The sequence below is a fragment of the Primulina huaijiensis genome, chromosome 2 (assembly GCF_012295235.1).
Source record: "Primulina huaijiensis isolate GDHJ02 chromosome 2, ASM1229523v2, whole genome shotgun sequence".
Taxonomy (NCBI): Eukaryota; Viridiplantae; Streptophyta; class Magnoliopsida; order Lamiales; family Gesneriaceae; genus Primulina; species Primulina huaijiensis.
In genome coordinates this window covers 28,448,971-28,473,977 of record NC_133307.1, presented here as the reverse complement: position 1 = coordinate 28,473,977, position 25,007 = coordinate 28,448,971, and the positions used below count along the sequence as shown (strand labels likewise).

The window sequence follows — 25,007 nt, the reverse complement described above, 5'->3', positions numbered from 1 at the left end:
TTTATTTATTTATATTTTTAAAAAATCTCGACAAATTATTTATATATATTTTTGTGTTTTAAAGACGGATGGAGATGAGTTTTATTTCCAAAACAAATGAAGAAAAAGATGTATCATTGTTAAATATTTCTCGTAAAATAGAGTGTATATAATACACAATTGGGGTATACAAAGACTATACGGCCTTAATTATATATTTAGTAATGGATACATACATATTAAATAGAGTGTATATGATACACAATTGGGGTACAAAGATTATACGGCCTTCAAAACCGTGTCATGAAGCCATGAAAATGATACAAAGATGAACATCATCAGTCATGGAAGCAAAAGAGAGGAGAAAACGAAAGAAAATAAAACGGGCAATAGAGAGGTATCTTATGATGCAATGAATCAATCCCAAGATACATGGAAACTGGAAATAGGTTCCAATCTCATAATCCATTCCTTGAAGGATACTTTGCGGAAGAACACACCTGACTTCATGATAACTGAATGTATTCCTTGTTAGGGACGGGGCGGGTTTACTTGTGAATCGGGTCATTGGAGGATGCCTCTTTAAAACTTTTCCGACTTCAACTCATTTGTCGATTGCTTCCACCTCTTCAGCATCTTTCTGCAAAGGAGCACTAACGCACAACTCCAACCAATCATGTTCAAACTCCATACCCTTCACCATCTGTCAAACCTCACAAATCAAGAAATTACAACGCCGCGTGGGCAAAGGAAAAAAAACATAATCCATTATGTCACAGTGGCTCTGGTTATGCAATATCAGGTCATATAATAAACCACTGATATAATTTTTCAAATAATTTATGGTCACTCCGAAAACTTCTCTGACGAAAACAAGCTACACTACCTTTCGTTCAAAGATCATAGAGTTTTTGCGAAAATGTGTCCATATCAGACATTTGGTACTGGGTTAACAACTTTTGGTCCTTTTACAGATATGAATTAGGAAAATGACCATGCAGTGGCTTGTGTAGCAACCATCCGAGCCTCTTATATAATGATTTTAGAAGAACTTGATTTCATTCGTAAGATAAGTTAGAACTATGCATCATCCTTCGTTCATACATTTTAAATTTATTAATTAATGAATTTCGTTCTTAAAAAAATGATATACAGTCTAACAAAACATGAAGCATGAAATGGTGAGTGATAACTTACTAGTGAATGATATTTTTTTCCAACAAATTCTCGTTTGATTCCTAACAAAATACAAGACTATAACATACAAAAGCTAGGATATGTCAAAGATGTGTCAAGAATATAACACCAATATTCACATTATTGCAAGCTAAAAACCTACGCTAAACAAGCTCTCACACAAACATACCTCAAAACCAGAAAGCAAAAGTTATATATCACTCTTGCAGAAAATAATCATATAGACCACGCATTGAGTGTCATAAAATGAACTTAATATAAAGGCCACACATATTAATTTAATTTCAAAAGTGACCTTCTCAATCCTTTATATTCTAAACACGTACTATTATACAGATTTAAATCATCGATTTTTTAGCGACGGACAATAAAAATCGACACAGAAAAGTCCAAAATGGATCATAGTCGAAACTCACGATTGAAAATTTGTGCATTTTTTTAAAGTTGGACATACAAGAATGGTTATGATCAGTAATACATTCTTAGTTTTTTAAAAAATAAACCATACATTCTTTAGATACACACTTTGCCTATATACTAGAGCAACCTATTTTATAATAAATTTGGAATATTAGAATCAAAATGAGATAAATAATGGTTAACACGATGCATGTTGAGCTCCACATATTCGTAAATATCAATCAAGAAGTTGTAAGTCCATATTCTATCGATGATCAAAGCAGAATAATTATGTTTTAATCTTCATAACACAAACTTACAAGGACAAATTTATGGTCATCAATCATCATTAATGTCAGATTCGTACTTAATAACTTAATTTTAGTTTCTATCTCCTTCAAGCCATCTTTTCGCATATTTATTTATTGGTCGATGTTGGACTTGCCCAAGCAATTATCAAATAATCTTATCTAATGTGGTTTTATCCCAACATTTTCTTTTCAAAGTTTGTTCCTTGTTTGATTTATTCATGTGTAACTACACATTACCTACAAATTGGAACATTGATTAGATACAATAATCTTTCTAAAATGTTAGATTTTCACTCTCCGAGACTCACTGCCATGTCTTATGGTTCCTATGACTGACCTCTACAACTTTTCTCTTAGTATTGGATGCATTCTGCAGTCATATAAAATTGTTGTCCAATTTTCCTATTCATCAATGTCTACTCAATATTTACTTCGTCTTTGTAGAAACAATTCAAGATGTCAAAAATTTACCTCATCTAAACGCCCAGAGTGTTCAATGCAGAACTGAATACACAAATTTGAAACCAAATATTGACTCCAAATCTAAAGGAAATAAAAAAATTCAAATTTTGCGCTCCATGACCAAGGTAAATTCACTTGATTTTTAACCTTACTATTCCTAATTTTAGCACTCGTATTGAAAGATCAAGTTTTGAAGTGATTCTCGTTCCAGTGCTGAGAACGGACCCAAACACAGACATGTCTACGGACTACGGACCTATGCATGGGCAAGACGGAACCACAAAAATGAAAGTGTGAACACGCTTTCTTTTAGTATGAGGCAATACGACCCCAAGCTCGACCATGGCTGAGTGGTAAATTAAATGTGTCGTGTAACAGGCATACACCAAGCAACCACGAGGAGATGTATGAAGCAAGGTAAGGTGTAACATATCAAATGCCTGATGTGTCATGGACCCAATCTCTGTGTTCCATAAAAAATACACAAGCATAGAACCGACCACGATTATGACCGTGGTTCCTTGGTAGGCCAAACTATGATCCTTTCCCTTCATTAACTAGAACCTTTTGAGCATAAATTAGCTTTTCTCACTCTTTTTGGTTGGCACCAAGTGAGAGTAGTGAGGGTTTCATCCCTCTCCATTAGTTTCATGTTTTTCTTCATTAAAATCTTGTTTCTCTTTTGATTTTAACTCAAAAATTCTATATTCTTCTTAAGAGGACACCAAGAAACCATTTTGTTGGGGAGCTTGAACGTCCTTTGAGACATGTGGATGTTTCAAAGCTTAGGCAAGAAGGCTTTACGTTTATATTTCTTGCATAATTGACTTTAATAGTAAAATGGTTATGTCATTCCCTTAGGTTATGAATGTTTCATTTTTGGGTGTTTGATACTTGTTAGTAACAAGAAATGTGGTTATTAAATGCAAGAACTAAATTATTATCAAATGTTTGGCTCGTTAAGCATGTTATAATATACTTTTGGCATATAAATATACTTTAAATGGAGATCATTATGTGGAGTGCTGTTGAAGTTTATTCGGACTAGTTAAATAGCATGATAAGCTCGATTTCTCAAAAAGTTTGTAGACAGTATTTGATTGAATGTATGGTTCGAATAACATTTATGAATTTACATGTTTATACAACAGTGACACAAAAACGATAACTAGTTTACTAATTGGAGTAGGCTTTCGGTGAATTAAACAATTCACTATAGGGTATCAGTTAATTTTTGAGTGGAGATATACTAATGTGATACTATGTTTGGAATGAGCATGTCAATATTTGTGTATCTAAGTAGAGTATATTGTAAATAATGCAAGCTAAACATTCCATGACATGTCTATGATTGATTGTCCAAATTGCATGTACATTTAGGGAAAATAACAACTCTACAAACAATAATTGTCCAAGCGGAATATGTAGAGCAATCGAAGTGTGATATATGGTTTAAAATATTTGAATTTCACCCTTGTTAGCAGTTATAACTTTTGATAAATCAGAAAACATTTGGTTCTAACAATTGATATCAGAATCAAGGTAACATGTTAGATTCTCATATATTGCAAATAGTGCAATTATCGGGACAGAGATTGTTGAATTCTCATAATTGTCCATGTTGGGCAGAACAATCAAAACATGGTGCTTGAGTTGTTGTATGTTTTAAAAGATTTGAGTTGCACCTATCAGCTATAGTTTTTGGTAAATCGACAAACGCTCGGTTATACACATTTTGTCCAGTAAGTCGGCCTAAATTAAATTTTGGTCCTTTAGATGGCCAAATTTAAGTTTAAATGCACGAACTTAATTTTTTTTGCACTTTTAGTCATTTTATCCCTTGAGTGCTTACACACGCTAGATACCACAGTAATGTTTAGAGCCATGTCGATGTAAGGTCGACAATATTCAACATCATAATACCATTACAGTAACACAATCACTAAAAGTGAAAAACAAGCATGTGTTGAGGAGCATGAGCTATGTGTTTCATAGTGAGATGTTGAGCTTATTTATCTTTTACATCTATTCTTGACTTATTAACAGTCAAGTAGAGGGGTGATAGGATACTGAAAATTTGTTGCTTTCAACGAGAAAATGACAAGAAGTATTTATTATTGATTGGGTACCATTGCCAAACAATCGTAATTAATCTTGTGAAGGTGATGATATGTGCTTTGTCTATGAGAGACTCGTGGAGTAGTGGTGTGGTCATTGAAACACTGGAGCTTGGGATAATGGTTGAGTTGTTGAGAACATACACGGGTTACAATTTTATGCCTTGTCACCCTAGCATGCCTTAGAAACATTTTATGCACGCATTGTATCTCTTGAAATTCTAATTCGGTAAAAAAAAAAAAACCAAATTTGGTAATGACTCAAATTCTCATTTGGATGAACTATTAATTAAGACATGATTAAAGAGTTATTAATTAAAAATTATTGAGAAGGTGATTAATTGATGATCAGCATGTTGGGATCCAACAAATTTAGAATGGATAACTCAATGTACTTCAGATTACCTTATCCCAAGAAATCCAAATACACAAATGTAATTATGACATGTTCCAGATAAGATTGAGTTCTGATTTTTTGAACTAATCCGGATGCAGCCTATAAATAGAAGTTGATTTCATTTGTTCCCTACATCGCTTTCCCTCAGCTTCTCTATCGAGTTCTAACCATATGCAATAGGTTTTTAGTAAGTTTCTAGGGCAGTTTAGCATCGGAAAGCTTCAGAGCTAGTTCCGACTCGAGGAAGGGTCGGTAAATTAGGACACGGATATCGAGATGTCATCATCGGGATGACAACGGATGCATTTATACTGAAGCCTTAAATAGTGAATCAAGGATCATTAGGAAGAACTTTGAAGCATGTTTAGTAATTCTGAATATGGCATGGTAGTGATTTCAGTATGTTGGTATTGTAGAGGTTCAGACGAGTAGACCTTTTGTCAGATTGTTTTAGTGACGTGCGTGATGTACTGACTGACATATCTAAACGTAGTATACACACTTATATGCAACATATTTATCTATTGCATGATACATGTTTTACTGCTTTGACATATTAAACACGACATATCATGTCGGGCCTGATATCTTTCGAGATATACCTCGTTTGTTTGGGTTGTTCAACCTTATTCCGTATTGTGGACGGTTGGGTATTGAGAGCTACAGTGACCGACGGGACTCACGGGATCTGATGACTCTGGACATTATAGGTTTACGTCTTGATGATGATTGTGGGAGCCAAAACATATATATGACATATCAGAGACTACACACTCAGGCTTCTCTAGACTGAGCATGAGATTCTAGACTTGATCCTTGATATCCAAGAATATTGCATTTCGCATACGTCATATTGGTTTGTATACTCGTACATTCTCGTATAGGGCGATTGCCGCTCATGTCTTTGTTTTCATCTTGGACGCCCCACTCCACGGGGCAGATCTTAGGTTCGACGGTTCAAACGGCCAAGGCAGTGACTAGAACAATTGGGTTTTTCGTGATCCACTAGAAATTTTTATTTGGTTTATTGTATTCTCGTGCAACATTATGAATTCAATACGGTTGTATTAACGTTTAAGACTGATATTATTATTTTGTTTTCGTTCGGGTTGTAAGATAATTAAGTTATTTGATTTTCGTTGTTTAATTGTTGTTATCAAGTTTAATTATGCATGCTTATTAGTCTGTTTAGTAGAGACTCGGGTAAGGGCGTTACAAATTCGCAATGATATGGTGGCATATAAGAATATGATTAAGCAACGAAGAAAAGAAAATTTTAGTTTTCTTTTCATTTCCATCAACATTTGAAAGGAAATTTGTCTTCTAAATATATAACACATTTTCCTTTATTTCTTTCCATTAAAATCTCTCAAACAACCAAAGTTTTTAAATTTCCCATCATTTAACTTTTTTCCCTTCCAAATCCAAACTCTCATACCAAGTTTCAATGACCGTTCATGCTTTTATTAACAGAATATCCCAAGCTCAAAGATGGTTGACGAGTTAAATTTACTAGCAAGAAAGCTTTCAATGCCATCAAAACTCCAATTGTTGCATGATTGTGATAAAAAGAAGCGACTAAATGAATGAGTCATTTCCTCTGTTGGGATGTACTTAGATGAAATACAATGGTGTAATGCAGATGAGGGTAGGGCATTGATAGAGAAGAAAGGAAAATAATTGAAGAGGCTTCTTTTAACAATAATGACTTTAACGATTCTTTATACAATGTCATTCAAATTGCAGGTATAAAAAGCTCTTATTTTTTCTAAAGATAATTCCGAAGGTATCATGTATAGGAACTGAACTTCAAGATAGGTATTTGTGGAGGTGTTAACTTGGTGTTGCCATGTTTTGATTCCGTCACAAAATTTGATCTGGTCTACTCCAAGATTTTAAGGATTCTTATACTGAGGCAAAATGATGTTAACCTTCACCATGATCCACTAACAAATTAATAACTGTAAAAGAAAGAATCAAGATCATTGGAGCTCAAAGTATTGTCCATGTTTAGCAAGGGAAATGTGAGATAATACATGGAAAGTCAAAAAGGTATAAACAGAATTTATATCAGCTAATCAATTAGTCATACGCAATATTAAATTACTACCATTTAATGCGCCTGAACTAGCTTAGTTTATTGTTTAATTTCAAGTATTAATGATTAATATAGAGTATGCATTCAAACATGTCATGGTTTAAGCCCGCCCACTTTGCGACTATAGTTAGGGTTTCATCCCCATTTAAGGCACCATATGAGATGTTTAGTTAAGAACTCATAATAAGAGCTATTGCCTTCTGTTTTTGTTCATGAAAACTTGTCCAAGTATTTCAAAACTTGACTAATCACCCTCGTACATTCTCATGGTTTGGTCTCTATAACTCAGTACCATTATTCTTCCAGGTAAAAGTGTCCATATTTAGTAGGCTAAAGCTTTCCATCATGGTGTGGCTTCTTTAATTTAGCTTTCTTATAGATTTGTTTACAGTTTATGCATATTGGCTTTTTTACGCATTTTTGGGGTTCCTGACCACCCTTACTGTAATTGCAACTCCATCATACATATCTTGCAAGATCTTTGCATGCCTAAAGAGCCCTTCTTTCATCCAACAGCCACTTAACATTTTTCTCCCTATATCTTATGCCTTTTCAGGTTCATAATATTATATGCAAGTCGCTTTTGCCACTGTATCTTTCTATCACTGCACTTTATCGTAAAATAGTCATTAACAAAATGCCATTACCCACGAGGGATTTTTAGCACCAACTTTGTCAATGAAAATAACAATCCTATTGTACTAGAAGAATTCAAGATTTCTGATCAGCACGACATTGAACTTTCAACATGGCAATAGATAAAAACAGGCAGACCAATAGGAACAGAAGTTACTCGAGGAACTGAGTACTTGATATATAATTCGTGTATCTTTTTCTCTTTTCAAAGACAAGCAACTACCAACTATCCACATTCAAGGGTTGGAAACAAGCTCTTGAGGTGCAAATGCACAAAGTAAAAGATTCTTCATTGTTATCAAAGGAAACTACTTGATACCATGAACAAGTCTTGACATTGATTGCTTGAGCCTTGAAGTTACTTTATAATTCAAATGCTATGATTTACTCTTGAAGATGTTCAACATATATCATCATGTTGCCTGCAAATTTATTTTCATCCCTCTTGTTTCTCTATATGATTCACAGTCATGGAATTCATGCGCAGACACACATATATCTAGATATATTTGTAACCAAAGGTTTCTTGATTTTGATGTCTTCTGATTTCACATATAGAACCACTTAAAGGATCTGAAGGATGATGAACTGGAATCAGTTCAAAATATGAGTGTGATCCCATATCAACAAGGTGCCATTGATCAACTTTGAAACTATTTTCCGCTTATGGAAAAATAAGAAGTCAGTAGAAAATGCACATATATGACAATGACAAGAGTCTAATACTATATAGTATACTTGACGCTTTGGGTTCAAAAGGTATTTCATGGTTATTTTTCCAGTAATCCCTCCATAAGACAAAAATAAAAAGTTATTTCATCTGACACAGGTTTTGATGAAACTTTGGTGCTAACCACTAAGTGATGAAAGACCCCATCTTGTAAAATCTGGTAAGCGACATTTCATTCTAAACATATGGACTATCTTTCGTAGAGTGACACTGAACCTAGGACCTACTTCTCGAATAGATCTGATGTTATTTAAAAATTTCGACTTTTAAACATGTGACATTTAAACTTTGACCAATTGTAACAAGAAAACTGCATTATTAAGCTATGTTAATGTTCTTAGATGGTTAAATGCTGCGTAGCAAATTCTCAACAAATTTCAGAACCATCACCTAGTTTTTTCGGGTTAATCTGATAATCATAAAATTCACAAGGCTGTTTTACACAATTTAAAGATGGTGAATATCCATCCCACAATCCACACAGGCTTCGTTCTTTCTAATACAAAATCCTACTACAAATCCTTCCTTTACACAAACTATCACTCTATACTCATCTAGTTAACCACAATCACTAAGAAATTAAATATCGAATCTGATAGAATGAACAAGAGGCATCTGTATTATAATGAAAATCAAGCAACACCAGATTAAACAAGTAACGTATAAAATGCAACCGAATAAAGTTTCCACTTGACAAGCAAACAGCACCATCTAAATGGATCACACGAAGAAGACTAAACAAGTAAACAGTACCTGATATATATTCCAGATTTTGTGAGTGATTTTTCAACACATCCACTAAAATTAATCACGAGCCGTCAAATTACTGAGAAGAGAATTGACCCAAAAACAACAAAGGAAAAAAAAAAGAAGATTATCAGGTTTATGAATGCATAAAATACCTTACCAATCCATGTACATACGAACTCTCCTCCTTATCTGTCTATGATTCTGAAACAGAAATAAGAACTTGAAACTCTAGGAAAACAGCAACTCACATAAAATAAACTCATTAAATCAAATTTCCAGCCACTACGATTCAAGGTTCAAGAATCTTAAAGTGGGTTCATCATTCCAAATTAAAAACCCAAGTTTTTCCAGTAAAGAAAAAAGAATCATGTGTATAAAATAAAGGGGAAATGTCAGAAATGTGAATATGAAAAGAAAAACATGAGATTCAGATTTCAGCTGGTTACTGTATACTTTTGGCTTGGGAACGGATAAGGATGATCGGAAAAACATTGTAAAAAGATAAAGTCTTTTTTTCCTGGAGTTTATTAAATTCAATAGATTACCCTAGAAAAACTTGAGTTTTTTCCGTTAAAACAAGAACAGAACCCGGGTGTACCTTAACAAACCCAATTCGTCCTCTCGAAAAGCAACCTCAAAATACACGCTCCAGAACTCCACCCCAATAATAAATTATAAACATTTTAGTAGTGGATGGATAACTTAAATTATTATAAAATAACAATATTTTCCTAGAAAAATAATGAATAAAAAAAACAAGAATACATCCGTGAAAATAAAGTAATTCGCAGGTTTCCATCTCTAACATGAAATAAGATGATTTTTTTCCTTCGCCAAAATAGCATTTAAAACATATAAAGTATAAACAAGAGAAAAAAAAACACAGATTGCTGCGAAATATGTAGTGTGCGCGTCTGTTTCTCAGTGGCGGTGTGTGTGTCAGTGGCAGGTGGCTTATTTAATCGAGTTCCCCATTTTCATTTTTCACTATTTAACACTAACATATCAAGGAATAATCCGTTTTTCAAGCATTTCCAGAGCATAAAACGAGATTAAACAAGAAAGGTATTGAAATTACGTCACAAATTGAAGTGGGTAACAGAAGATATATAAGCTCAAGAACCAGCGAGGGATAGGGATAGAGAGAGAAGCTGACGGAAAAGTAATGAGCACACGCATACACAAAAGCATACTTCTTATACAATTGGCTGCGTATGCTCACTCTCTTCTGTCAAGTCCTCTCCCCCTCACTCATCCGAAAAAATCCAAAACCCATCAATATTTCTGGACTTACTGCTTGTTCTTGACCCATCTTTGTTGTAATTTTCGTGGAAAAGGATCATATCTGAAAATCAAAGAGAAACCCTTTTTTGAAAAGGCCTTTTGTACATAAAAGCAACAAGCTTTTGCCAGAAACCACATGCCCACAAGAATTTCTAATGGAACCATTAGGGTTTCGTAAATCTTGAGTATGACTGCCGGAGAAGACAACCTCCACCATGTTTATAGCTCCTCCGGTCCATGCAGTGCACAGAACAGTTGATCAAGGTTTATGGACAATAATTTTTGCTTTAAAAGATCACAAATTTCGGTGTGTCATGGGCAGTGGCATTTTCTTCGCACTTCTGGTTGTCTCGGGCTTCTTCGTACGATCTTATCACCTCACATTCAAAGGAGCGAGGGTACAAAGGACGATGGAGGAATCTTCGTAAAGATTGACATTATTTGAATCAAACCTCCTTCCCCAATGCTGTTGACTATGTGGGAGAGACGTGTGCACGGTGGATTGGTTTGGGAAAACTACTGGGATTCGATGTGTCAGAATGGAAGCTTGTGAACGCGTATACCGTATTTGTTTCCGGGGTGGGGTTGAATCGACTTGTATTCGATTCGATACGATCATACGCACAAAAAACAGACCTGATCTTGTAAAATTTCAAGTGGCAATAAAACGAATAGACTCGCTGATTTGATGAAGTCGAATCGACTACAAAGTTGCCGGAGAAATAACATTGTTTGTATAATTTATATGTTTTTTTTAATGTTGTCGGTCAATTGACCGTCCAATCCAATTAATTTTTTTTTCGATTTTAATATTTTCCATCGAATTGTTGACATGATATCGAACGTATAACAATTTCTAGTGACATGGCATTACATCAAGAAAAAAATAAATTAAAAATATACATATTAATTGACCAAAAGAATACGTACATTAACTAACAACATGATCAAACCTGAAATACATACAAGTCACAATGAAAAATATAAATATCAAAATTATTTAAAGACAAAATATCAAAAAGTTACCCCATAAAAAATCTCTTTTGACTCTGAAATCACGACAGACAGCAAGAAAAAAGTATATATAAATTGAAATATTTTACATAAGGGCATGTTAAAAATTGACGGCGTTGATAATTTCATTATATTTTCTTATAATAGTGAGATTATGTTAATGAGATAATATCGAAATATGATTTTTAAATTTCAATGAATAGTTTTTGTATTTAAAAATATATGATAATTAAAATATATAATACACATAATTAAATTTTAAAACATAATTAAAAATACACATAATTAGAAACAAATACACAAAATTAAAAATACTCAATTAAAAAATGGAATAATTCCACTATGCATCACATGTAAACTCCAAATATATGTTCAATAAAGTCCATTTGAAGTCTGTGGTGCAATTCTCGATTCTGAATGCCAGCATGTCGCTCCAGAAAGGTGTTGAACTCAACGGTAGAATATATTGAAGGACAACATCTAGAGGCACATATTCATCATCTTGAGCTAAGAAATCACGATCTTTCAGCATATCATCCATTTCATTCTCAATAATCATGTTATGGAGAATGATACAAATTTTCATTATATAATCTGAATCAGTTGGATCTCACATGTGAGATGAACATCTCACTATATGACAGCGTGCTTAGAGTACACCAAATGCTTGCTCAATATCTTTTCTCACTCATTTCGATATCGTGCGAAAATCCTATGTTTTTTGCGAGCGGGGCCAATGGATGGTTATCACATAGGTGGCCCAAGATAGATAAATATCATCTACGAAGTAGTAGCTCATGTTGTACCCATTCCCGTTCATCCTAATAAGCCAAAATATGCATGCATGTCAAACCCATAAATCCCTCAATGCAGCAGCATGTAATATGATTGAAGGTTTTTTTTCATGTTCACCTTGATATTATCCTGCCCAAGCTGTTGGACAATTATTCGAAGCTCAGTGCATGCAATCAATGCTTCCAAGCATCCCGAGAAACATTGTTAAGATTTTTCAGCAGTTAGTCGAGCAACGTCTATAGGTATAATTGGTTGTCTAAAATATTGCTCAAAAAAATATATGATACAACCCCCTTCAAAAAATTTCCAACGTCGTTGATGTACTCATCCGTATGTATTGGTCAACATCATCACCTGCAACATCATATGCAAACAGATGGATCGCAGTCGAAACCTTCTGAAGTAATAAAAACCATAGCTTACCGGGTGTGTTCTGTTGGAAAAATTAAAGCACATTGGTTTGTAAAGTTTCCACAATTCTTGAATATAAAGATTTTCGAAGGTGACAAAGATTTCCTCATTCGGAATCACCTTCGAAAATCTTTCTCGATTAAATGGGATTTTTGAAGTATTAAATCTTTCATCTCCAACAACACGTTCTCAAATTTTTTATTTCCGTTTGTAGCCACTTACACGGCTTGTCTCCCCCAATTCAAGCACTACAGCAGTGTGTGCCAATTATCTCTAGGTTGATGATCGTCTTGACGAAAAGAGCAATTGGTTGATCACGGGGTAGGACACATTTTCATCATCCGATGATGAGGAGTCCGTGTTTGACATGAGAAATATTGAAGAATGCTTGCGAAAAATATTGGAGATTGTGTATGTGAAAGAAATTAAAGATTGTACGTGTAAAATGAAATCAAATTAATTATAGAAAAATGTTTGGATTTTATAAAATATAGTTGTTGGATTTTCAGAACTTAAAAAAAAAATTCCACAATTTTCGTATTGTTATTATGATTTTTAAAATAAATTTTGTTTTTTAAAACGACCAAATTAATTTGGTTGTTAGATCAAAATTAAATAAAAAAAAATTAATGATGGAAGCTTCATCGCACAGAGAGTCTCCGTGCGAGGCCCACCATCTTCCTTGCAGGTGAAAACATCCGCGTACGAGCTGAGGTCCTCACCTCTTGGAGGACGAGAAATCCAATGAGCCAGTGAAGCAGCAGCGGGTTCATCACCATTGTACATTGCCTAAATAATATTGATCTAAGAAAATATTCTGAGACCAGAAATAATGCAACGGGGGAATGCTTAGCGACTTGAAGCTTAATTTTTAAAAACAATTTATGTAAATGTAATATAATATATATGGGCAAATGATGTAATATAAGAATAGATAATACTATAAATATATCATGCTTTTGTGTTGGGCCAAGTTGAGAAATTTCAATATGATTCATAATAATTATAAATAAATATTCATATTCAGTCTCCATCAGCTCAAATTCCATAAATCAAACGGGTGCAAATAACTTTTATTTGTCATGTTGTCGTGTTTCACACTTGTAAATAAGCTTTATTCCAAATATATATATGATTTGAGAACCAAAAACTTTATTCTCTTCTGAAACAAAAAAAAAAAGTAAAAGAATTTAATGATAATAATGTATGTATATATGATAATATAGCATGAAACAGATATATAATATCATACAAAGTCCTAATTAATCAGCAAACTTCCGGCGTTCTTGTTTAGTAAATTAGGATCACGCATTTATCCTACTTTTAACTTCACTTCTTCCTTCTCCTTGTTCTTGTTCGTCTCTTATCAAAGAATGTTGGTAACACTTGAAGACAACGTATAACATGAACACTGCGTAATATAAAATTTCGATATTTCATTGATATTAATAAAAAAAAATTCAAGATCTATACATTAATATTACGTACATAAGTTTCCTCTTTTTTAAAAAAAAATAACACAGAATTAATTATTTAAAAATATCTTCATGATGGTTCATATTTTTTTTATTATCATTGAAGCTATTTTTAATATTAGAACAAAAGATTAATGTTTAGTTACCTGTCCAAATTCGTGCGATTACAGATGATAGGTTCCAAACAAGAGAAAAGGTTGCAAATCCAACGGCTTTCTTGTGAGGGCATGACTCCCAAACGTCACTAAACCGTCGGATCCAGAATATCCCTTGAAGTAATGACGTTCATTAACAATTAACAAAAGTACTTGCAAACAAAAAAAAAAAAAAACAAAAAGACGCCAGTTGGCACACAAATGTAGAGAGCTGGGCCCTACTGTCGGTAAATTTATTTATTTTATTTAATTACACTGTCGGTTAACTCTGACACATTTAAACTTTTAGTCAATTATTGTACACCTTCTATTTTGCATTTATAATTTAATTTTTATTTATTACAACAAATGTATCATGTATTTATTATTATATATATATTGATAAAAGGGAAAAAAAACTATTTTATAAAAATAAATTCTGCGGACAAACATTTATTATGAATTGATCTCAAAATTAAATAATATAAACTAAATACATTATTTTATTTTTAAAAAAAATTTGATGCCAGAAATAATGGAATATAATAAATGAAAATAATAGTGTCGGCCAACGTAAATAATAATAATAATTGCATAAAATTCAGAGTTGGGTGATTTATTTAATTACCGTATGCAGTTATCTGAACGGAATAGGAGGAACAGACTTTTGGTAACGTAAATACTCCGATGAACCCTGTTATTGTCATGTCAAATAAATTTTTTTATTGTAATAATAATATAAATAAATAAATAAACTTAAGTGCCAAAAAAGTTATGAGCTTTCGTCTGATATATCGACTACAAATTTTTATTTTAAGGTGACTATAAAATAGGGCTTTACTTCTAAAATGAGTCTTTTGTAAGATGATCTTACGAATCTTTATCTGTGAGACGGTCAACTCTACCGATATTCACAATAAAAAGTAATACTTTTTTATGGATGACACAAATAAGATATATGTCTCACAAAATATAACTCATGAGATCGTCTCAAACAAGTTTTTGTCTTACTTCTTCTATCATATACCTTAAGGCCCATAATTGTATATTTAGCATGTTGGTTTCAATTATATACACCTGTATGTAATCAAAACTAGGATAAACTATGTGCATGGGTGGTCTTCAAGTTGATGGAATACATATATTTGGTCACAAGTTTTATTTTCTACCAGAATCTTTCCGAGCGAGTATTTCACACAAAATTTTCCTAGTATTGTTTACCTGATTGACGTGGTTTGTAGGTTACTGCGTTCAACTCGAGAATTTATCCGGTACACATCTACAGATAACTACTGTGTGTTCTCCCGTTTAAAAAACATCAAATAAACTATAATCCATCCCGTTGAAAAGACGTTGGATAAACTATAATCCATCTATTTTAAAATTCCAAACGAACCGAATTTTTACATCAAATAAACTGTAATCCATCACCATATTAAGCTCTTCATAATTTTTTCATTCTTCGTTCCCAAAAAAAAAAAAATTTCTCTCTTCCATTTTACTAATTTACCCATCAAAAGCCCATTATCATTTCAAATAAAGGAAATAAAAAAGAGCGAGGGTGGTGGGTGGTGTGGGGGGGATGTACCTAATTTAGCCATCTTCCACAATGTGATAGAGCTGCCACATTTTGCCAAAACAAACAGAAGCACTGCCAACTGCCAGAGGCTAAAATTGTCATCTTCCCACAATATAATATTTCCACAGTATGCCAAAAATAAATAAAGTTAGTGTGAGTGTTGTACAGTTTAATTTTAAAAAAAAAAAAAACAATTGAGTTAAATAAAATTTTTAATTAATTGGATTATGTTATAAAATAAAGTAATTGCAATTATCAACATTCAACGATAAATTTGGTAAAGTATCAAAATAAAAAAACATACCTTGATATAAATTTGTTTGTCTCTGTTAGATCAAGTTTAATACGTAATATAAGATAATAAAGGGAATAAATGAGATTTCACCTTCATCGTGGTGACAGGATCCCCAGAGAAAAGGGCTCTCAATTTAAGGAGGAACTCATTCACACAAGGAAGAAGCAATTTTACTGCCCAAATGGCTTCTTCCTCTCCGATCACATAATCTTCAATTGGGTTATTATCAATACTCGCCCTATTTGTTTGAGAGAAAAAAAAAAAAGAGTTCAATTGAATATATCAATCTTTTTTTTTTAAATAAATCACACATATCCATTAATTCATTAACATTGAATATATCAATCTTAATATATGACATTCATGTTTTTTTAAAACATCGTTGTATACTGCGTATTTTTTATATAAAAAATTCATATGAAATTGTTTCACGGATCAATATTATAAGACAGATATCATATTCAACCCGACTGATGAAAAAATATTATTACTTCTTACTCTAGATTGATTATCGAATCGATCTTTCCACGAATAGCATCAAATATTGGTTACAACATATAAGAAACCAATGCTGAACTTTTACAAATCCCACATTTTGTTAAAGATGGTCCTCCATATGATCTTCTCATATCTATACGCTTGGTGCTACGTGTGTAGGGATGTAAATGAACCAAACTGTTCGCGAGCTATTCGAAGCTCGGCTCGATAAAAAGCTCGTTTGAGTTTGTTTGTTAATCATTTCAAACCAAGCCCAAGCTCGATTTTGAGCTCGAAAATTTAATCAAACCAAGCTCAAGCCTAAAGATATTCGGCTCGTGAGCTTGCAAACATGTTCGATAATAGGCTCGCGAGCTCGAACTCGAGCTCAGCTCGTTTAGGTGGCTCGTAAGCTCGAGCTCGAGTCGTTTAGGTGGCTCGTAAGCTTGAGCTTGGCTCATTTGTTGAGTTGACAAATAAAAATATTAGTACTAATGTCAATGGAAGGAATTGAATACAAGACATGTTTGAAAAAATGATGAATTCACACCATTTAGTTACAATTATATTTTTAATCTTATTTGTATATCATTATACTAAAATGTTCTTTAAAATACGATAAATAAAATAAATTAACAGAAATAAATCAACTTATTCTTTTTTCCTAAAAATTTACATAACCAAGTCATATACAAGTTGAGTAACTTTACTATTAGTCTGTGAAGGTTAATTAAAAATTTTACATGCTAAATTGATATGGCATTTGACATTAATCAATAATTTAAGTTAATTATGTCGGATTCATTTCATAATGATGTGCTGTCTTCGATCTACTATATTTAATGAATATTCTAGATGATTTTGGTGATATCAGTATATAATAAATATTCTAGATATATGATTTTGGAATGTTCAATAATATACTGATTTATGTTTTTTTTTAGCTTTTGTTTGTGTCGTTTTGGTTATTTATGAATGAATTTACATTTTTATGTCTGATTTAAAATTAGTTTATAGATATATTTAATTTTTAACAAGCTCGATTCAAACTCAAACTCGAGCTCAATTCTAAGCTTATCGAGCTCGAAAACGAGTCGAGCTCAAGTAATGCTTGTTAAACATGCTAAACAAGCTATTAATGAATCAAGCTCGAGCCTGACTTGATTAACATGTTAAACGAGCTTTTCTCGAGCTGACCTCGAGCTTTTCTCGAGCTCAATAATTTCAATACAAACTGAGCTCGAGCCTGATAATAGAAGCTCGAGCTCGTTAAACGAGCTTTTCTCGAGCCGACCTCGAGCTTTTCTCGAGCTCAATAATTTCAATACAAACCGAGCTCGAGCCTGATAATAGAAGCTCGAGCTCGAGCTCGAGCCTCAAACAGTTTTAAACAAACCAAGCTCAAGCCTGATACTGTTTGGTTTGGTTTGGATCGTTTACATACCTATACGTGTGTTTTTTTGTAAACAATAAATTGATCATGAATAAAAAGTACGATATGGTCGACCATTATCAAATATTTTGGCCCAATTTTATCTAAAACTTTGTTGGCTTAAAAATAAAAAACAACCAAATAACTAATAGTAAATTACCTGTTAATGAGGGATCTGAAAAGAAAATTCACAGCAAGATAAACGAGGCCTAAATAGGAAACCACAGAAATGAAGCTGCAAATATCCCATAAAATCATACAAATTATTATTTCGACATTATCATTAATTCTATAATTATAAATAGTTAAATAATTTAAATATCTAACCTTATATTAAGATCCTTCGTGTAAGAAGATGAAATCATCGCAAATGTTCCAATGCCAAAGATGAAAGATGATTTCGCTACATCCCTCCACATGATCAAGTCAGCTGCACAAATCCAAACAAGAAAGGGAATTTATTAACTAATAATTCATCCAAAATATAAAAAATTCGAGGGAGTTTGGGAATTTGGAACTCACCAAAAGTCTGTAATTTGCTCCGAGTTCTAGGAACTCCATGGGAATTATCTGAATCTGGAACTAGAAGAAGGATGAAGAAGAAGAAAACTTACAGAGGGGCAGAACATTAAAAATATATACAATTGGATGAAGAATTTCCAGAGAGAACTCAAGATTTACTTGGGTTAAATTTAGTGGGATTTTGACGAAATTTGGCAAGATTCATAGCTGGTGGCAGCTGCTTCTTCACAATGGGTGAATTTAGCATAGATTTTTTATTTCCCAGAAGCAGTTTCTTCTCCTGGATCACTGATTTCTTTGGCTTACTTTCTTGCGAACGTATCTCTTTAATTTCAAGATTCTTTTCTACAATCGCAACCTCAACTTTCTTATCATCATCATCTTCTTCTTCTTCTTCTTCTTCTTCTTCTTCTGTATTCTTGATTTTGTCAACATTGCTTGCGACTTCATCCACTTCACATAGACCAAGTTCCTCTTCAGATCTCGATTTTCCCCCCAATGGGATCTTGTCGAATTTCCCGACAGATCCTACATGATCATTGCCTTTTACCTTCACCAATGGAGGTGAAGGAGAATTCTTCAAATCCCCATCAGTAAGTTCCTCAATCCCCACCTTCTCCGGCTTGGAATTCTCAGCCCTTGGTTCCTCGGGAGAATCCGATTTCACTTTCCTCAACTGAGCCGAGATTGGTCTAGTTTTCTTGACCTGGACTGGGTTTTTCTTAGCATTCCCATCGGCAGAATCAGTCGATTCCTTGAACTTGTCATCCAAATTCTTGCACACTTCCGATCTCTGCCTACCGATTTGAATCGGGCTGCCTTCAAAACCATCAGATTTCCATGTTTTCCTCTTAGCCGACCCGCTCCCTCCCCGAACTGGGCTCTGTTTGGCTCCAACCCCTTTATCCACAGGGCGAATTGCCTCATTGTTCTTCACGGGACTAGCAATGCCACCAGTGGTGCGTACAATCTGAGCATTTTCTTCAGGATTCGGATGATTGGCATTGAAGACTTTGATGCCACCTTTGAATTCATCGAGCTTCATTCTGGTCTCCCAGACAGAGCCCGCTTTTGGGGCACTTGCTCTTCTTCTGCTGACACCCGAATCCATTGCTTCTTTAGTACTCATTTAGAGCACTGATCTGTAATGAGTAGTGAGGGGACCCAATTCAAAAATGGAGTGGTATTAGCTAGATAGATGGTCACTTTGAGCTCAAGGAAATTTGATGCAATTTATGGAATATTTTTCCCATTCAGAGAAAGGAGAGAGACTCAAGAGAGGGACTGTTCAATAATCTCTCTTTTCTCTTTTATCTTTTGCTTTAAAATTCAATTTTGACCAAAAAAAATAATTTATTTTTAATTTATAAGTTGGGAGTGATCAATGAGCCGTGAGTGAACCGAATATATATAGGATGAATATGAATTAAATTTTGGCTCGATTTGATCAGTTTGGTGGATTAAATTAATGGTTTCTTAACTGCATCCACCACAGGTTTCAAGCGCTCAGTAGTTAGTTCTTAGAGGCATGCATGTGGAGCTAGATTTAATTAAATGTTACTTTAATACAAGTTGTTAAAATAAAATTCAATAATTTTAAGGAATTTTAAATTTATAAACACAAATTATAATTTATACAAGACTCGTCAAGTTCTAAGATTGCCATATAAGTAAGTTTCATTACAATTTAATCATTTAAACTAATAGGCTAATTCAATATTTTTAAAAAAAAATTATATCATTAAAATAACATAAAAAAATTTGTGACATAATATCATGAGTCAATTTTGTGAGACAGATATCCTATTTAGACATTTTTTCATGTCAAAAGTATTACTTATTATTGTAAATAGAATTATAATTAGCTCATTTCAGAGATAAAAATATGTGATTTCGTCACAAAAAAACCTATTGATAAGTGCCAACTGCTATAATTATTTTGAAAATGTTTGTTATATTTTTAGGAACATCCATTTATGATTAATTGATAAATAATAATTGATATACGTTGTGTCACATTAATGTCTTATCTATGATACATTATGATCACCCCTCATTCCATCCTTCGTCTATCTACCTAAATAAATATATACATAAATAAAATACTTGTGATATTGATGTTTCACCAACCTTTTTTTGATGTTCACGTGATAAATCCATCAAAAATTAGTTAATATGAAAAAAATCTCAAATTTTAAAAACATGGTAATAATTCATGAAAAATAAAAATAATGTAAATACAACATTTATAATCACTCACTTACGTATTGAGAACTATATTCACTGCTCAGAGCTATAGATTTTCAACATACTGAAATCACGTATTACCAAAATGATTACAATAATATGTCCTTGTAAATATTTCTATAATGCAACATAACAATATGTAAAAAAAACCCCATAACAATCGTTTTAATTACGTAATTTGTGATTTTGAGACTCAAATATAATAATCAACTCTCTAATTAAAAAAACACTCGTAATTTATTTTAAAATTTAATCGTCAGCTTCTCCATTTTCTTTAAATTTATCCATTTGATAATTCATTAAAAAAAAAAAAACTTTGTTCGACATAAAATGGAACCAAAATTTATAATTTACATAACTGACTAAAGCAAGAGAAGCAACTCTTACATATATAGTCTCTTTCGATTCAAAAGTCATATGATAACATTTTGAGCGTGGTTGGTGTTGGAATAAATTTATATTTGGTGAATTAAAATTGAAGAGTATAATTTAACTCTTGTAACATGCTAAAATAAGAGTGTGACAACAAAATATGTTTTTTTTACCTGGCTATCTTGAATCTGACAAGATTTCTGAATAATGATGGTCCAAAATTCGTTGAAGAATAGATATATTTTCAGTTTGCTAGTGTTATTGATGTATGACATCGTTCTGATTTCTTGTGTATAAATTACATCATGGATGGCTTGGGCGACTCGCTGATCAATGTTTACATTGAATAAAGCACAGCTAATTAAGCAGTTATGGAAGCCTTTGGACCTAAAATAGAAGTCTGAAGATTGTGGTATTTAGAAATTAATTGTTAGTCGATTCTTGGATTATAAGATGGTGGACTCCAAAAATGCGCATCAGTCAAGTTCAAGAGCTTCAAGTCATCTTGCATGAGATTCATACTGAAAGTATGGTGTTAAATAAATATTTTCAAGTTGCAATTATTATTGAGAAACTGTCTCTGGCTTAGAAAGATTTTAAAAATTATTTGAAACATGAACAAAAGAAGATGAACGTGGAGGAACTAGTTGTTAGGCTTCGTATTGAAGAAGACAATAATGATTCTGAGAAAATACTATTCAATTCTGTTGTGACTAAAGCTAATGTGGTCAAGCATGGTCAAAGATCGAAGGTCAAGAAAAACAATGGCACGTTTGGAAGAGGTGTCAAGTTGGGACTGGGACCCGAGAAAGATATTTTCAAGAGAAAGTTTTTTGAAAAATACTACAACTGTGACGGTTTGGGTTACAAGGCATTAGAGTGCAAAGAAACCGAAAAAAAATAGGGAGATAAATATGGTGGATGAAATATCTCAAAAGGTTTCTAATATGAATATATGTGCAGTTGTTTCTAAAGTATAATTGATTGGATCAAACCAAAGAGAGTGGTGGACTGATATCGGTGTCACTCGCCATGTGTGCTCCAACAAAGAGATGTTTGCAAGTTGTGAGGAATCTGCGAACAATGAAAAACCACACATGGGAAACCCTGCTACAATCTTTGTTTGTTTTTGTAACTAGACCACATTAAAAAATACTAAATATTTGTCAAATCATTATCAGACACGCTTAATCATAATTAAAATTTAAAAATAAACATCTAAATTATAAACCTAATTTATTATTTTAAAATAAAAGGGCATATCTTAAAAATAAAAAAATTAAAAATAAACCGATGCGATTAATTGTGCTTAAGTACGTTTAATTAAACGTCTTAATTACGCTTAATTCGGTCAAACTACAGTTTGATTGCTTTTTTTCGCTTTTCTCCGAAGCGGGGCATTTTTGTCGAGCTTCAAGCTTAAGCGGGCTTTTTAGAACACTGATTGAAAGAAATAATGAACTCCTTGATTTTAATTCACACAGGTGTATGTGATTTAAAGGAGTGCAAATACCTGATGAAAATAAATATTTTATTATTTTTGTTGGTAATAACACAAAATTCTGTTATATGTATCTTCTAACAAGTAAGGATGAAGTCATAGAAAGATTGATGCTATAAAAAGTGAAGTTTAAAATCAACTTAACAAAAAAATTAAATTCTTAAAAGTGATCGTAAATGTGAATATGAATCATCATTCGATGAGTTTTGTGCACAAGACGGAAATAGACATGAAAGATTTATAACTTATTCTCCTCAACAAAAAAAACATTGCAGAAAGAAAAAATAATTCTTTGAAAAAAATAACGAATAAATTGTTGTTGAGTTCTGGTTTTCCACATGACATGTGAGGTGAAACTATTTTAACTGTAAATAATCTTTCAAATAAAGTGTCTCCAAAAAAAAAATCTATATGAGGTATTGGATAGGTATTTGTGCCCCACCATTTCTCTGATGGTCACTCATTTAACTAGTCTCCAAATATCTGAAATTCAATTTTCATATCCCCTAAATTGATGGTATGATATGCGAGAAGCCTCCTAAGTAACAATAGTTTGGAAGATGGAGGATGTGTATCTGAATCAGGCTACCCCAAGAGCAATCAATCATCCTCTTCTGAAGACAAGGACATATCTGCCATCAGATTTTCCGTCTTGCACTAGGGTTTTAGAGCAAGCGATCAGGATCAATATCAGACAATCTTGAATCGAAAAACTCTCAACAAGGACATCGTATCACACTTGTCTAAATTTATTTTGAATTACCTTTTCTATTTGCTTAGGAATGAAGAATCTCACAAAAAAAAAGGGATGGATAATCAAGTAAAAGTATTGCTGTAAAACCAAATATGTGATTTAACTACTTGATCTATATGAACTAGATTTAACCCTTTATTGAAAAAATATTAATATATTATGATCTAAAAATGTTAGGCCCACATAAAAGAAATCTTGATGTCCAATATGTAAATCGGTCCAGATCCATATCTGAATGCTGATCCAGCCCATTTTCAACTCTAGGTTCATCTCTCTCCGTCTAATATTAGTATGTATGTATATGTACACAAATTAAGCTCTTCTTCTTCATCCGATCTAGTGTAACTCGTAAATTGCAGCCATTCAAGTTGCAATCCTATCAGATTGTTGTCGGAATTCCTTTGTAAGTATGATATCTGAAACTCAAATTCATCAAATTTTTGTCCGATTCGTGGACCCTCAAATCCCCACCCGTTCCATGATTTTCCGAAACCCCAGCCCTAATTTTACACTCCACCACCTGAAATCTTCCCTTTTTCCTGAAGCTTCGGTTCCCCATGAATCCCTTTTCTTCACTCTAAATGGCAAACCCCTTTTGGACGCCACTCCCCTCTTCCCGAATTCTCGAATCCCCTCTTTGTCAACTCTCACGGCAAATTTCCGATTATGTGGCGGCGGAGGAGATGGAGGAGCCACCGGAGCTGAGTCTCGAGACTGCTATCTGAATATGTACGCCGTGAAAAAGCCGGATAAGGTGGATCCGAATGAGTTACGTCTCTCTAAATGGGTTAACTGTAGTTTATCCAACGAACCGCTCAGGCACCCTGTAGTTATTGATAAATTGGGGAATTTGTTCAATAAGGAGGCTTTAGTCGAGGGGCTGCTTTTGAAGAATTTGCCCAAGGAGTTTGGATATATTAAGGGTTTGAAGGATATGATTCCGGTTGAGCTGGTGCCGATACCTGGAGTCAGAGGTGGTGATGGAGCTGTGAAATTCCAGTGCCCGATTTCGGGCCTAGAATTCAACGGGAAATACAAGTTTTTTGCCATAAAAAGTTGTGGGCATGTTTTGAGCGCAAAGAGTTTGAAGGAGGTGAAGTCGGCGGGTTGTTTGGTTTGTCATAAAGAGTTCACAGAAAATGATAGATTAGTCATCAATGGGAGCGAAGATGAGGTAACAGCTTTGTGGGAGAAGCTGAAAGAAGAGGAGAAAGCAAAAAAGGATAATGGCAAGAAATCAAAGAAGATGAGCAATGTGAATGAGGAGAAGCCGGGAAAATCGACTGAGAATGGGAAAAAACATAGGATGGAGTTAGTAAAAGGTGATGGCAATGGGCTGTCTAAGAAGTTCAAGGCAACGGATGCTATACCGACAAATGCTACCAAGTCGGTGTATGAATCGATCTTCACTTCATCTAAGAAGTCAAATTTCAAGGAGACTTATAGCTGCAGATCATTGCCACTCGGTCGGAACTGATGAGAAAGTATACGATGCCGGATTGTATATCTCGAGACAGTGATTGCTTTAGCAAAGAAATATTTGATTTTCAGACTTTTTTTAGCACTATACTGTTTGCTGTGATGGATACTGCTAACCTCTTTTGTTTGGTGTGCCATTGAGATAATTTTTATTCATGAA

General features: G+C 33.4%; 2 protein-coding genes and 1 long non-coding RNA gene across 6 annotated transcripts; 1 reads left to right on the top strand and 2 right to left on the bottom strand.

The window, feature by feature from the left end:
* Positions 1-3,389: 3,389 nt before the first annotated feature.
* On the bottom strand, positions 3,390-11,069 carry LOC140971322 (uncharacterized). 4 transcript variants are annotated; one of them, XR_012174295.1, is made up of 3 exons: positions 10,523-11,069; positions 10,371-10,421; positions 3,390-9,277 (listed from the first exon to the last, which is right to left on the bottom strand). It is a non-coding gene; the product is annotated as an uncharacterized lncRNA (long non-coding RNA). The 4 variants fall into 4 exon arrangements; XR_012174292.1 differs by having other exon boundaries at positions 10,371-11,069; XR_012174294.1 differs by lacking the exons at positions 10,371-10,421; positions 10,523-11,069 and adding an exon at positions 9,675-10,007.
* Positions 11,070-13,785: 2,716 nt separating this feature from the next.
* On the bottom strand, positions 13,786-19,805 carry LOC140971321 (uncharacterized). Its single transcript, XM_073433537.1, has 9 exons — positions 18,654-19,805; positions 18,495-18,554; positions 18,300-18,402; positions 18,133-18,207; positions 16,154-16,301; positions 15,778-15,847; positions 14,818-14,883; positions 14,202-14,324; positions 13,786-13,991 (listed from the first exon to the last, which is right to left on the bottom strand). The coding sequence occupies exons 1-9, from the start codon at positions 19,621-19,623 to the stop codon at positions 13,885-13,887; spliced, it is 1,722 nt and encodes a 573-aa protein (XP_073289638.1). The 5' UTR covers positions 19,624-19,805; the 3' UTR covers positions 13,786-13,884.
* Positions 19,806-23,656: 3,851 nt separating this feature from the next.
* Positions 23,657-25,007, top strand: LOC140971320 (uncharacterized). The gene has a single exon (XM_073433536.1). It carries the CDS (start codon positions 23,778-23,780, stop codon positions 24,843-24,845), a length of 1,068 nt encoding a protein of 355 aa, XP_073289637.1. The 5' UTR covers positions 23,657-23,777; the 3' UTR covers positions 24,846-25,007.